Genomic DNA, 14449 nt, shown 5'->3' with positions numbered 1-14449 from the left:
ACCATGAATTTCCAATAATGGCAGATGTGCCCACAGGTTATTTCAGTAGGGAAGGTCAAGGCTGGAGATGGGGAGACATGAATCATACACTTGACAGGCAGAGATCTGGTTCAAATTCCAGCCCAGTGCTGGAATCCCATGCAGGTAGCCTTGACCGTTGGGTATTGAGGGCTTGTAGGTCTTCCAAGGAGCTCCTATCTCCAAGTAGAGAAAACTTTTCTTAGAAAGTTCCTCTAATTAGAAAATGTTTTGGGGCACCTGGGTGGCTCAGTCGGTTGAGCATCTGACTTTGGCTCAGGTCACGATCTCATGGTTTGTGAGTTTGAGCCCTGCATCAGGCTCTGTGCTGCAGGTCAGAGCCTGGAGCCTGCTTCAAATTCTGTGTCTTCCTCTCTCTCTGCCCCTCCCCTGTCCCCCCCCCTCAAAATTAAATAAACATTAAAAAATTAAGAAAAGTGTTTTGATGATTCAAGACTTAGCAGGCAGTGGCAAGGGGGCTGGGCTGGAAGACAGACCTTGACCCTCCTACTGACTACCTGTGTGGCATTTGACAAGCCTTTAAACCTCTCTGGGTCTCTATCTTACTGTCCGAAAAGTAAGAGGGTGACTTTAGAGGATCTGACATAGCTCCAACATTCTCTGATTCAGACTGGTTAAAAGTGAAGCCTTGAGAATGAATACATGGATGGATTTTCTTGGAGAGAAGGCTGAGTCCAGGGCCTTTGGAGGCATTAGTTAGTAGGGAGAGACTCAGAAAAAGATGAAACTTTTTCCATTAGCCAAAGAGAGCCCATAAGCTAAAAGGAGAATCATGTCAAGGCACCATTTTGCTAAGGAAGAGGAGTCTTGGAAAGAGAATGATTCTTGCCTTACTGAATTTCCAGGGGTAGGGAGGGAAACTCTGGGAGATGGAAATGGATATAGTTCTTAAGAGGAGGTTATCATTCCAAGTGAGGTTCAGGAGCCAGTGGAAGTTTGATTGGGATGGGAGGGGGCGAGTGGACATTGGTTTATCAGTAGAGTATCTTGAGCTTTATCCGGTAACATTTGTCTAGGTGTAATCAATAGGAGAAAGAAAGGGTTTCAGTTGAAGATAGGAGCAGAAACTAGGAGAAGTGAATGTACTCTTAGGTTGCATTAATAGAGATAGAGATTCCAGCCTGAAGAAGGTGATATTATTGCTGTGCCCTTGTACTATGTTTTAGCTGGCTTGCTTTAAGAAGGACAGGGACAGATGGACGGAGGATCTGTTTGAGGGGTGTGATGAAAGAGGGGGCTGGGTGCCACTTGGCCTTGAGAAGAAAAGATTTTAGGGATGGGGTAAGAGCTGCCTCTAAATATCTGTGGGGCAGAGAGAGCACTTGAAAGACAGCCCCTCCTTGCCCCTTGTATTTCTATTGCAGATAGAGCCGTTTCCGAAGGGTGCTTTGGATCTCGGGATTCACTTTCCTTGCTTTTCCTTCCTGAATCAGCTCTGCTTCTGCCATCCGCCGGGTCACCTGAAGCAAGAGACGTGGTCAGCTTGGGACCGGGTCCCTGGGGGAATTGATGTAGTGGGCTTATGAGGAGAAGGTTAGAGAACAAGGTAGGTGGGTTTCCACGTCCTAAAATGGGAGACCTTTATTGTCTCACCCTATACCATAATCTCTAGGGAATCATTGGTTGGACATTCTTGTTATGTTTTTTTTTTTCCTAATCCACCATGAAAACACATTAGAAGAAAAAAAAGTTTTCTCAACCAACGGTTCAACTTACGGGTTTTATTTACAGAAATTTACCTGTATTTCATCTAAATTATCTCACATACCATGGGCTTTGGAATTTCCTGCATTAAGGAAACTTGTTGCTAGGATATTAGTATCCCATTTTCTGTGTTGGGGCATCGGTTGGATTTAGGGCTAGGGGTAGGAAAGGGTGAAAGCACAGTAAGGTTTGGAAGAGGCTCAGCCTCCCTGCTCAGGCTGGGTGAGGGTTCCAGGTACCTTGTCCCAACTCACCTCTGTCAGAAGCTCCAGGATGGGTCCTTTCTTCTCTGTGAACACGTCAACCAGAGTCTGGATGAAGCAGGAGCCCTCTTTGTCATGTCTGTATGCGATGTACCCTAAGGATTCCAGAGAAGAGGGCTCGGAGAGGTCCGATGGGAGATGGAGTGCGTGTGTGTGTGTGTGTGTGTGTGCGTGCGTGTGTGTGCGTGTGTGTGTGTGTGGTGCAAGAGGCCCTGGGAAAGGGTGGGTCCTGGAGGAACATCTCAGGAGTGGTGGGTGAGGAACAGTGGGAGACCACCCTGTGCCTGCTGGGGACTCATACCCTCCACGGTGGAGTAGATGTGGAGGGTGTCCGTGTACGTTGGGATGGTTTGGGGACTGTCCTTGGCGATCATCACGATATCGTCTCCACTTACTGTTTCACCGGGGTCCCTGTGTTCTGAAACACCAAGAAGAGGAAGAGGCAAAGTCAGAGACAGAGGGGGAAAGGAGATCATAAGACGGACTGGCAACCCAAGGCTTAGCTGGGGCTGTGGATCTGGGGTTGCGCTGGATTCTGTGTTCTTGGCTTTGTCCCCACCTCCTCGACAGGCCTGCACGATGTACACCTTCGGCTTGGCTCTCAGGGCCCGGCAATTCTTGTTGTTCAGAACCTCGAAAAGGTTTTCCAGCTCAACCATCTTCTCATCCTCTCCTTTGAGGCGACCTTCCAGCCCATGTGCCATGAGCACCACAAAAGCACAGCTGATGAAGTCATCCCGGGCGTCCATGGCCTGCTGAAAATTTTCCAGCTCTTCCTGGAATTGCTGGAACAAGAGGAATGGCCAGACTCAGGTGTGGCCCCAGAGCCCACCTTCTGGCCCAGCCCCCTCGCTCACTGGCCTGGGGCACAATACCTGGGCGGTGGGGTTTCTCTTCATGGTGCTCTCAAATCCCAGCTGCTGGAACATGCGTTCCAGGGCATCCAGGTCTGCCTCCGAACCTTTCCGGGCTTTGGTGACGCACAGTGTCAGGGCTAAGCGGGCGCCTGACATGTCATATACCTCCTGGGCCAAGAGTTGACAAAGATCATCAAAAGGGTAGGGAGGTCAACGAGAAGCAGAAGATGTGGTCCAAAGAGGCCTGGGGTTTGGGTTGCTGGGTAAAATACAGGATGCCCAGTAACACTCAAATTTCAGATAAAAAAATGTTTGTGGGGCGCCTGAGTGGCTCAGTTGTTTAGGTGGCCGACTTTGGCTCGGGTCATGGTCTCATGGTTCATGAGTTCGGGCCTTGTGTTGAGCTCTGTGCTGACAGCTTGGAGCCTGGATGCTGCTTCAGATCCTCTCCCTCTCTCTCTCTCTGCCCCTCCCCCACTCTTGTTCTGTCTCTGTCTCAAAAATAAATAAACATTAAAAAATCAAGTTTTTAAAAAAATATAAGTATGTCCCAAATAGTGCATAGGATATACTTACATACTATAAGATTATTTGTTGTCAGAGTGAAGTTCAAATTTGAGTGGGTATCCTTTATTTTTATTTGCCAAGTTTAGCACCTTAACCTGGGATCTGGTTCTGTTTTAACTCTCTGTGGACTTGGTCAAGTCATTGTTCCTATCTGAGCCTCAATTTCCAAACACAGACAATGAGTGTGCTCATAGGAGATTGTGAAGATCCCTTCCAGCTGTCACATCGGTGGTTTTGTCTCTCTCTCCGTCCTTCCTAAGAGTGTTCTGAGCATCACTCTCTCATTTGAAGAGGTCTCAAAATTTCTGAAGGTAATACTGAGATCCTACCTTGTCCTGTCTGAAGAAGAAGGATATTGGGGTCAAAATTTCTTTTCTTATCTTCACTATCAACCATAGTGTTAAGAATCTGATGGCTGAGAGAGGTAAAGCAAGGTCCCTCCACCCCAAGTTGGTTTCCATCTCTGTTTCCCACCCCCCCTTCATATGAATGATCACAAAGCATCTTCCAGCTCTGAATCCATATCATGATTTTTCACCCTCTCCGATATCTCTGAAGCACTAAGCTCCTTACCTTCCCTCTCTCCAGATGCTCCCACCCCTCTCCCCAAAACTGCACCCAACCCACCTCCTCCAAAGGCTGAGGGTTGCTCATGTTTCCTCTGATCCTGAGTCCGGCTCTCTGCACTCTTGGCTGATCCTGGGGGGTTAAGAGAAGATAGTGTGAAGGTCTCCAAGGGAAGCCAGAGGGGCTCAGGGAACAGACTAGTTTGTCTATCTGGATTTTTGTGACTGAATAGAAACCCGGTGGGGGGGGGGGGACTTGGTTCATGGCCAGAGCCGGGCAAGAGACGAGAGTAGTGAAGTGTGTCTTCTCTAGTGTGACGACACTCCAGCTAAGCCCACACTGAGATGCCATCCATCCCCCTGGAATTTTCCCTATCCCTCCCTCAAGACCCTCGCCAGCTTGGACTTCCCTCTGAAGGCCCTGGACTGATGAGGGGGAAAGTGGCCCCATGTACTCCCCTATGCTGCCCAGGAACTGATAGGCAGGGGATACATCAACAAGGAGACGCTTTGGGATTGGGTTTAAAATGACAATGTCATCAAAGTGGGGGAAGACTGCTTTGAAACTGTCCCAGTGTGTTTCTAATCCAAACAGATCAATCCACCTTCCTCCCTCTGCCTTGAGCCCGAACATCTGTCTGAGTTCTTTGTTCTCATGTCTGAGTTCTGTTTTACTTTCTGGCTGAAGAGAATCTGACTCTTGCCATATTCTTGGTGTTTTCTCACCTCCTTGCCTTTTCTTACACTTCCTCTTCAGCTTGGAATGTGTCTTTACTAGTCAAGACCCTTCTCTGCCAATTTGGATGAGTCACATCTGCTATGACTTCCCCCCGCCATGCACTCATCCATCCATCCATCCATCCATCCATCCACTAACCCACCCACATATCTATCTATCCAGTAAATTGTTTCTGGGTGCCTATTATATGCCAGTCACTGGGAATAAACTGTATAATATGGACATGCTCCCTACCCTCATGTAGCTCTAGTCTATGACAGAGATGAATATTAAACCCCTCTTGCTCTCAGGTCTCCTGGCTGGCTCAGTTGGTGGAGCATGCAACTCTTGATCTTGGAGTTGTGAGTTCGAGCTGCATGTTTGGTATGGAGATTACTTAAAATAAAATCTTAGAAAAGATCTCTCTTGTTCTCTCTTACACACACCTGCACACACATGCGCGTGAGTGCACACACACACACACACACACACACACACTGGAGCCAGTGCTGTGAGGGAAGAGGAACCAAATACTGTGAGAGAAAAAGTGAAAAAAGCATGGACCCTAGAGCCAGATAAACCAGAATTAATCTTGCCCTTGTCCCTTCCCAGTTGTGTGACCCTGAGCATCTTATTCTCCTCTCTGAGACTTGGGTTTGCCATCTGAGAAGGACCTTGGAAAAGCACTAGATGCCTTACAGCAATGGCCCAACAAGGAAGGTTTTACCTTCCCTGTTAACCCAGTGGAAGCTGCCTCTCCCTTCTCCAGACTCCTGTAGCCCTGCATGTTTATACTTGTGTGACAGCAGTGCTTTTGATTCTTCTCCTGGTGGGTGAACAGGCAGCTCAGCTTGTAGCGTCGAAAACCGAATTTCCTTATCTCTGTCTCCATCAGGGCAGGCAGTGCGGGAATGGGCACAGAGGTGGTGCCCAGGGAAATTTGTTGAGCAAACAAATAATAAACAAACAAATAATGAAAGGATGATGGGTGGATGGATGGATGCAAGTTTCTTCAGTTCTGCCCACACTGCCAGAGCATCCATTCATGCAGGGAGAGGGAGAGAATAAAAGAAAGAGAGAGAAGAGAGAGGAGGAGAGAAGAGGAGAGGAGAGGGTAGAGAGAACCAATAGCTGCTAAATTACTTACTGACTCTAGAAATGGCTGCTCCTTAAAGCCGGGCCAACCAAGTCTTGGTGCTCTGCTAGCTGCCAACAGGGCTAAGTACCGAGGAGGGGTCAGGTCCACGTGCTGCCCTTGGAGAAGGAGCTGACAGTGTTTCCCCTGTGAGGCCTGTGTATAAATTGGGCAGCACAGCCATCTGGCCCTTTATTGCAAGTGAGTTTTCTGTCACTCAAGAAACCTCATGGTGGGAGGGACACACCCTTGGCACAGCCTTGGTGACGAGATGGAACCTAACGCCCTGGCATGAGTCATGACGAAGCTTAACCAACACCCCCCTCGCTAAGGAGGCTGAGGCAGTGAATTAAAATCAGCCAGGGCTTTTACACCAGCCCACCCACAAAGCAACCCCTGGGTCCAGCTCATCAGGCTCCCATCAATCCCTCACGTCCATCATTACGCTCCCTTCCATCCCGTCCACATTCAACTGGGCAGATGATACCAATTTCACTTGTTTCTTGTTTCATCAAGTGTTAACTGCCCCAAGAGATCAGTACTGTTGCTCCCAACAGAAATTGACTCACAGAAGTGAAATGACTGCCCCAGGTCACCCAACCAGAAATTGACACAGTTGGCCTTCAAACCCATGAGGGTCCAGCCCCAGAGGGTCTGGTTCATCTGCATCAGCAGACCCAGCTGCTGTCTTCTCTTCCTCACAACCTTGCTCCTTGATTCTTTTTCAGCCTTTATTTCACTTCATTTTATTTTATGTTATGCTAGCAGAGTTAAAGAGATGTAATTCATGTACCAAGCAATCCATCCATTGAAAGTGTATAATCCAATTTTTTTAAACTATTTTCAGTGTTGTGCAACCATCACCACAGCCAATTTGAGAACATTTTCATCACCTCAGAAAGAACCTGTGCCCTTTAGTTATTGCCCCCAGTCTTCCCTCCACTCATACCTCCCAACCCTAGGCAACCACTGATCTATTTTCTGACTCTATAGATCTCCTTGTTCTAGACATTCTGCATGAGTGGAATTTGTGGTTTTTTGTGCGTTTGGTTTCTTCCATTTAGCATAATGTCTTCAACGTTCATTCATGTTGTAGCCCGTATCAGTATTTCATTCCTTTCTATGGCTGAATAATATTCCATTCTATGGCTATACCCCATTGTGTTTATCTATCCATCCATAATGGATATTTGGGTTGTTTCCACCTTTTGGCTGTTATAAATGATGTTGCTATTTGCAGCAATGTGGATGGAACCGGAGGGTATTATGCTAAGTGAAATAAGTCAGTCAGAGAAAGACAGATACTGTATGTTTCCACTCATAGATGGATCTTGAGAAACTTAACAGAAGACCATGGGGGAGGGGAAGGGGGAAAAAAGCCACAGAGAGGGAGGGAGGCAAATCATAAGAGACTCTTGGATACTGAGAACAAACTGAGGGTTGATGGGGGGTGGGGGAGAGGGGAAAGTGCGTGATGGGCATTGAGGAGGGCACTTGTTGGGATGAGCTCTGGGTGTTGTATGGAAGCAGTTTGTCAATAAATTATATTAAAAAATAAAAAGGTAATGTTGCTATAAACACTAGTATGTACACACATCTTTGTGTGGATGTATGTTTTTATTTCTCTTGGGCTTATATCTAGAAGTAGAATATTCAAACCACACTGACACGTACTCCACAAGACCAGAACATTCTTATAAAATGCTGCAACCACTGTGGGAAACAGTATGGTTGTTCCTCAAAAAAGTAAACATAGAATTATCACTTGACCCAGCAATTCCACTACTGGGTATGCACACAAAATAACTGAAACCAGTGTTTCAAAAAGATATGTGTAGACCAGTGTCAGAGCAGCACTATTTGAAATAGCCAAAAGATGAAACAACTCAACTGTCCAGAAATGGATGAATGGATACGACAAAATATGTGTATCCGTGTGATGTAATATTGCTCAGCCTTAAGAAGGAAGGACATTCTGACACCGGCTACAACGTAGGCGAAACTCAAGGGCATTATCCGAAGAGAAATAAACCAGACAAAAAAGGACAAATACTGTATGATTCCATTTAATATGAAGTCCCAAGAGTAGCCAAATTCACAGAGAGAGAAAGTCGAATGGTGGGCACCAGGGGATGGGGGGGTTAATGTTTAATGAGGACAGAGTTTTAGTTCTGCAAGACAGAAAGTTTCTGGAGATGGATGGTTGTGTGAATGTACGTAATGCCATTGAACTGTATACTTAAAATGGTTAAAATGGTAAATTTTATGCTATGTGTATCTTACCACAATAGCAAAGTTAAAAAAAAAAAAAGAAACGGAAACCTTCTCATCCCCCCAATTATTCCTTTTGTTTCAAGATAACCCAGGCACCAAACTGGGCAATTTTTGTCCAGGTCCCCATTTCTGCACTGACTTACATATTTATAGCTGTTTGTGATATATATCTATTGGCTCATTCCAGCAAATCATTATGTTACTTGCTTTGTTCACTGGCTCATCATGCAATTTACGTCTGGGTCATCTTTCCATGTCGCTCTGTGTGGAACAAACTCATCTTTGGTTTTCTTAAAAAAAATTTTTTTTTAGTTGAAGACTAACCTACATGCAGAAAAGAGCATAAATCATGAATGTGCAATGAATTTTCACACATTGAATATACCAAGTCCATGCAACCAGGACTTGATCAAGGAAAGAACGTGAACAGCTTCCTGCCCCTGGATTCCCTCTCCTGCTTCCTTTCTTGTCACTACCCTGCCCTTGACTTCCCCAAACACTCTCTTGATATAGAACAGTACAGATGAACTTTTCCTGCTTTTGATACTTTAAAAAAAGTTTTATTTGTTTATTTATTTATTTATTTTAATGTTTATTTATTTTTTGAGGGAGAGAGAGAGTGTGAGCAGGGGAGGGGCGGAGAGAGAGGGAGACAGAATCTGAAGCAGGCTCCAGGCTCTGAGCTGTCTGCACAGAATCTGACACGGGGCTCAAACCCACGAAGCATGAGATCATGACCTGAGCCGAAGTTGGACGCTTAACTGACTGAGCCACCCAGACGCCCCTTATTTATTTATTTTGAGAGAGAGGGAGATGGGGGGAGGGGGGGAGAGAGAGAGAGAGAGAGAACCCCAAGCAGACTCTGCACTGTCAGCACGGAGCCCAACTGTGAAGGGCTCGATCCTACGAACCATGAGATCACGACCTGAGTTAAAATCAAGAGCAGAATGCTTAACAGACTGAGCCACCCAGGCTCCCCTGCTTTTGGTACTTTATATAAATGGAATCACACATCAGTGTGCTCTCTTTTGTATCTGGTTTCATTCACTCCAACATTATGTTTGTGAGGTTCAATCTTCCTTTGCATATACCTGCAGGTCCTCAATCTTATTGCTTTATAATAGTATTTTTCAATCTTTTTTTCCCATTATTTTCTCCTCACAAGAAGCCATTTTAGATACTTTACTTAATTGCCCCTCCATGAAGTTTAATACTTCCGACATACCGTATATCTATATCTATCTATGGATCTGTCATATATCTACCTATCTCTGTTTATATCTATATATGGTATGTATATCTGTATATATATATTTTACTTCCCCAGAGTCAATTTTTCCCCTGTGGAGGTCAAATATTGCTCCTATCGAGGATGCACGCTTTATAATATTCCCCTTTGTGAATATATCACAGTTTATTTATCAAATTTGTTAGTAATGGACATTTGGATAGTTCCTAGTTTTTTTCTGGGAGATTACGAGCCATGGAGATATAGACATCTAGTACTGTATATGCCTTTAGAAAATGTTTATTCATTTTTGAGATGGGGGAGGAGAAGGGGCAAAGAGAAGGGGACAGAATATCTGAAGCCGGCTCTGCCCTGACAGCAGAGAGCCCGATGCAGGGCTTGACACAGGGCTTGAACTTAAGAACTGTGAGCTGAACTACACCTGAACTGAAGTTGGATGTTTGACTGAGCCACCTAGGTGCCCCTAATATAAGCCTTTTAATGAACACATGTACACATTTCTATTGGGTACACACTTATCCGTGAAAGTGCTGGGTATCAGACAATGTATATGTATATAGCTTCAGTAGCCATTGCCAAACTATTTCCAATGGGTTGTACCACTGTTAGCCTACCACCAACGGTCCCTAAAGGCTCGAAATCCAAGCCAACACTTGGTATTTTCCATTTCTTTTTTGTCTTAGCCATTCCAGTATATGTCTTGTATCACTGGTTTTATAAATTGCACAATATCCCATAGAATAGATGGATAGTAATTTTTAAGTCATTCCCCTGCTGATTGGACATTCAAGTATTTCCACTTTTTTTGCCAAGGCAAATAACCTTACTATTTTCCATGAGTGCCCTGTACATCCCTCTTCAGGCACAAGATTGAGGCTTTTCTGGAGAAGAAGTTCCTAGAAACGGAATTATTGGTTTAAAGGCATAAGGCATCGAAAATCTTGCTAAATTTTGGCTGCTATCTTGATTTCTCAAAAGTCTTTAGCATTTCATTTTCCATCTCAAATAATATATGAAAGAGAGTGCCTGAATCCCTGCATCATCAGCAATATAGGATATTTGCACTAAGCTTCAGCTTTCTCTTGTAAGAAATGAAGACCTACCTTCTAGAGTTGCTGTGAGATTCAGAGAGATAGCCTGCATATAAAAAACACAGCAATGTTCCTTCTTGGCACTATGTTGGATGCTATGTTTTCTTCTTTTCCATCACCCCTCCTTCATCTTCCTACTTCTCCTCCTTCTTCATTTAATTTATTCAACAAATATTTACTGGGTATTGTGTCTGATGCTGGGTCAACATTGGCAAGGGAAACTCATATAGTCTTTGTCTTTGTGAAGATTGTAATCTCATCTTCATTGTCACCAATAGCATCCACAGATCTTGCAAAGTACCTTATCCCTGACACTGTAATAAATATTCATTACAGAATATGTCCCAATCGTGACCTTTCTGTGCAGGGATAAGGCTTGGGGACCATGTATGTAAAGCATGTAGGGAAGCAACCCTTCCCATGTTTCTTCACAATGACCCAGGTAAGGTTTGGCCATTCCGAAAGGGGACAGGACAATACACCTGGGAGTACGTGGAATCATCTGAAGAGGTGACCCAGCCATCATCTTGTTCTGTGATGGGGTCAAAAGCACATACTGTTCACTGGAAGAGAAATAAAAGCCAGCTAGAGACAGACCTAATCAAACAGGACTCAACATCCAATCCTCATCCCAGACCAAACATTGTGGCTGAACTATACTTTTGTCACCTTTTTTCCTTCTTGAAATCTCATTCTCTCACAGAGTCTGGCCAGCTAAGAAGACTGGGTATTAAGGGAAAGAATGGAGAATGTGGATATTGGCAATGGTGTGCTGAAAAATGTTTAACAACCGGCTTGCTCTAAACAAACAAGCAAGCCAGCCAACCAACAAACAACACAAAGCAAAAAAAAAAAAAAAAAAAAAAAAGTCTTGATTTACAGTGTTTGCCACAAATTTCCGTGGTGTAAATATTCCCATGGTGGATGATCTCAAGTTACCGACATGGCGTCACAGAATGTGGAGCTGGGAAGAGCTCGTTGCAGCACATCACTGAGTGTTGCAGAGAGAGTCCTTAGGAGGATCCAGCTCCATGTGGCTGGGACAGAAAAGGATATTTCCTGAAGTGCCCCATGGTAGCAGGTGGGGCCAGGACCTGGGGGTAGGGCCATGTTTGAATATGTCAGTCAGAGCCATAGTAGGTACACAAGAAGGAAGAGTGAGATGGATGAATGCTTTGGGATGTCCAATTGTCTCCTGAAATGAAGAGTGGCAGAGACAGTCCCTTCTCCGTTCCTCCTCACTACCCCAATGACAAGACCTCAGACGGTTCTCGCGTCTCTGGTGAGACATATATTTACACAGTGTCAGTATGCAAAACAAAGATGTGTCACTCTGGGCTTTAGCAACCGTGAGTTAATGAATCAACTGGTTAAATTAATTGTATTAATCAGAGTTACCCACCAATTAGTTATCCAGAGAAAGACAACCTGGTGTAGAGACTCCATGAAGAGAAGCCTGCCTAGGGGGCTCCTGGGGGGCTCAGTTGGTTAAGTGTCTGACTCTTGATTTCGGCTCAGGTCATGATCTGGCAGTTTGTGAGTTCAAGCCCCGCACTGGGCTCCATGCTGACAGCACAGAGCCGGCTTGGGATTCTGCCTCCCTCTCTCTCTGCCCCTCCCATGCTGTCTCTCTTTCTCAAAATAAATAAAGAAAATAAAGTTGCAGTTTGGCTTTCCAGAGGGGCTGGCATTTCATCCAAGACCTGAGGAATGAGTAATGCTTTCTAAGGTGGGCAGATGGGACCCAGTATAGACAACAGCAGAGGTGGAGGAGAAGACTTGGTGTTTTCAAGGTACCATGTGCTCCCATGTGGTTGGAGAATCAAATGTAAGGGCCGGTGGTGGTGAGAATGGTGAGTCCAGGAATGGATGGGATAATGAATGGGCTTGAATTCACTCTAGGGAGTCTGGATTTTGTTGGATTGTGGGGAGACCAACTCATAGGTCTCATAGGCAATGAGTAGCCATTGAGGGATTCTGAGCTGGGGAGTGATAACCACTACTTTTTGTTGTTAAAAAGTCAATTGATTGTCAGGTAAAATGAAACTTCTGTAGGAAGCCATCTCTGAACCCTCCCTGGACCAGGTCAGATCCTAACTTCAAGGGCTCCCTCCACTTCTCCGGGGCATTCATATTGTTCTTATAATGCCGATGTGATGTCTGCAGAGGAAAGGCTGAAAAAGTGTGAGCCACACATACAGTTTTCACTCAGCAATCAGTATGGCCCAGGGAAACATTCAATAAAGGTCTGTGAATTGGGAACAAATGCCTGGCATTGTCAGAATCGACACTCATCATGTTCCCTAACTCTGCAGGTATAAGCTGGAGTAATACCACCTCCCTCATTAAGACTATAGTATGAAAACATCTAATACAAGACTTGGGGCAGGGGCCCAAGAAGGGGAGTTCAAGAAATCTTTGTGGAGTGTGAATGAAGATGGTAAGGAGGAGGGGTGCCTGTGTGGCTCAGTTGGTTAAGCATCTGAGTCTTGGCTTCATCTCAGGTCATGATCTCATGGTTCGTGAGTCCAAGCCCTGCATTGGGCTCTGCACTGACAGCATGGAGCCTACTTGGGATTCTCTCTCTCCCTCTCTCCCTGACCCTCCCCTGCTTGCTCTCTCTCTCTGTCTCTCTCAAAAAAAAATGATAAGGAGGAAACTATGACTCATCATAGGCTGGGGTAACTGTTAATTAATCAATTAATTAAGTTGATGAATTATATTTAGTATTACAATGTTAATAGTGGTCTAACTTTATTATTTGGTGACATTCTGTTGTTTTATTTTATGATGGTGAGCTGTCTGCTTGGAGCTCTCATGGGGGATCCAGACAGTCTGTAGACAGTTCAGGATGGCCAGTGGTGAAATGGGGGTCCAGCAGGCTGTGGGAACCCCAAGGAGACCCCTGCCCTGGCCCAGCACAAGAAGTGGGGCTGAGCTATCCCCATACTGCATTTCCATTCTGGTTTGGCTGCAGACAAAATCACAACCTTTCTGAGTCAGAATTGCCTCACCTATTAACACCTGCTTGGAGAACTGCTCTGAGGAAGAAATAAAACAGCTTCTGGAAAGTGACTAGGCACAACGTGACCATTCAGCAGGCACTGGTTCAGAACCAGTTTTGGAGCTGTGGATACACAGTCCTCAGGGGCTTACATACCAAGGCAACCCTTCTTTTCCATGGCTATGCTGCAGTTACTTGGGAAGCTCTTAAAAATATAGATGTTTGGAAAAAAAAATTAAAAAAAAATATAGATGTTTGCATCCTCCTCTAGAAGATTCTGATTTAAGTCATCAAGGTGGGTCTTGACATAGATTTTTTTTTTTAAAAGAGACCCAGGTGAACTGAACGTGTTACAAGGTTGAAAACCATCAGTTTTGTGGGAAGGGACAGATAATAACTGAGCATATTAATAAACAAGATAATGTGGACGGTGAGCCATGTTTCAAATGGAAATAGACCAGAGAGGGGGTGACAGAGGATGACCACAGATGGTGACAGAGTGGTTGGAGTGGGTCTTGGAGGAGACAGCTTTTGAGCCAGTCCTGGGAAGTGGATGTGCTTGATTCACATGACTCCTGCCTCCTCCCTTTACACTACTGGTTTTCCAACGTCGCTGCACATTGGAAGCACTGAATGAATGTTAAAAAATGCCAATGCCTGGCTCCCATCCCTAGAGATCTGACTTAATGGAGCTCAGGGCATATATATCATAAAATTTATCATAGTAACAATTTTATTTTTATTTTTTTAAGTTTATTTATTTATTTATTTATTTATTTAGAGTGTGTGTGTGTGTGTGTGTGTGTGTGCGCGCACATGCGTGCACGTGAGGGGAGGAGCAGAGACAGAGGGAGAGAATCCAAGCAAGGATGCCAAACCCATGAACTGTGAGATCATGACTTCAGTCAAAATCAAGCGTCAGATGCTGAACTGACTGAGCCACCCAGATGCCCCTATTTTTATTTATTTATTTATTTATTTT

The 14449-nt window shown here is 44.9% G+C and overlaps 1 protein-coding gene across 1 annotated transcript; it reads right to left on the bottom strand.

The window, feature by feature from the left end:
• Positions 1-1394: 1394 nt before the first annotated feature.
• On the bottom strand, positions 1395-4084 carry CASP14 (caspase 14). The gene is made up of 6 exons (XM_047094854.1): positions 4058-4084; positions 2882-3031; positions 2566-2791; positions 2308-2424; positions 1998-2101; positions 1395-1499 (listed from the first exon to the last, which is right to left on the bottom strand). The coding sequence occupies exons 1-6, from the start codon at positions 4082-4084 to the stop codon at positions 1395-1397; spliced, it is 729 nt and encodes a 242-aa protein (XP_046950810.1).
• Positions 4085-14449: the final 10365 nt, after the last annotated feature.

The sequence above is a fragment of the Lynx rufus genome, unplaced genomic scaffold (genome assembly GCF_022079265.1).
Source record: "Lynx rufus isolate CCGP_SWC_20201006 ecotype Redwood Valley unplaced genomic scaffold, mLynRuf1.p SCAF_4, whole genome shotgun sequence".
NCBI lineage: Eukaryota > Metazoa > Chordata > Mammalia > Carnivora > Felidae > Lynx > Lynx rufus.
Note: the sequence above shows the minus strand (reverse complement) of the source record. Positions and strands in the feature narration are given on the sequence as shown.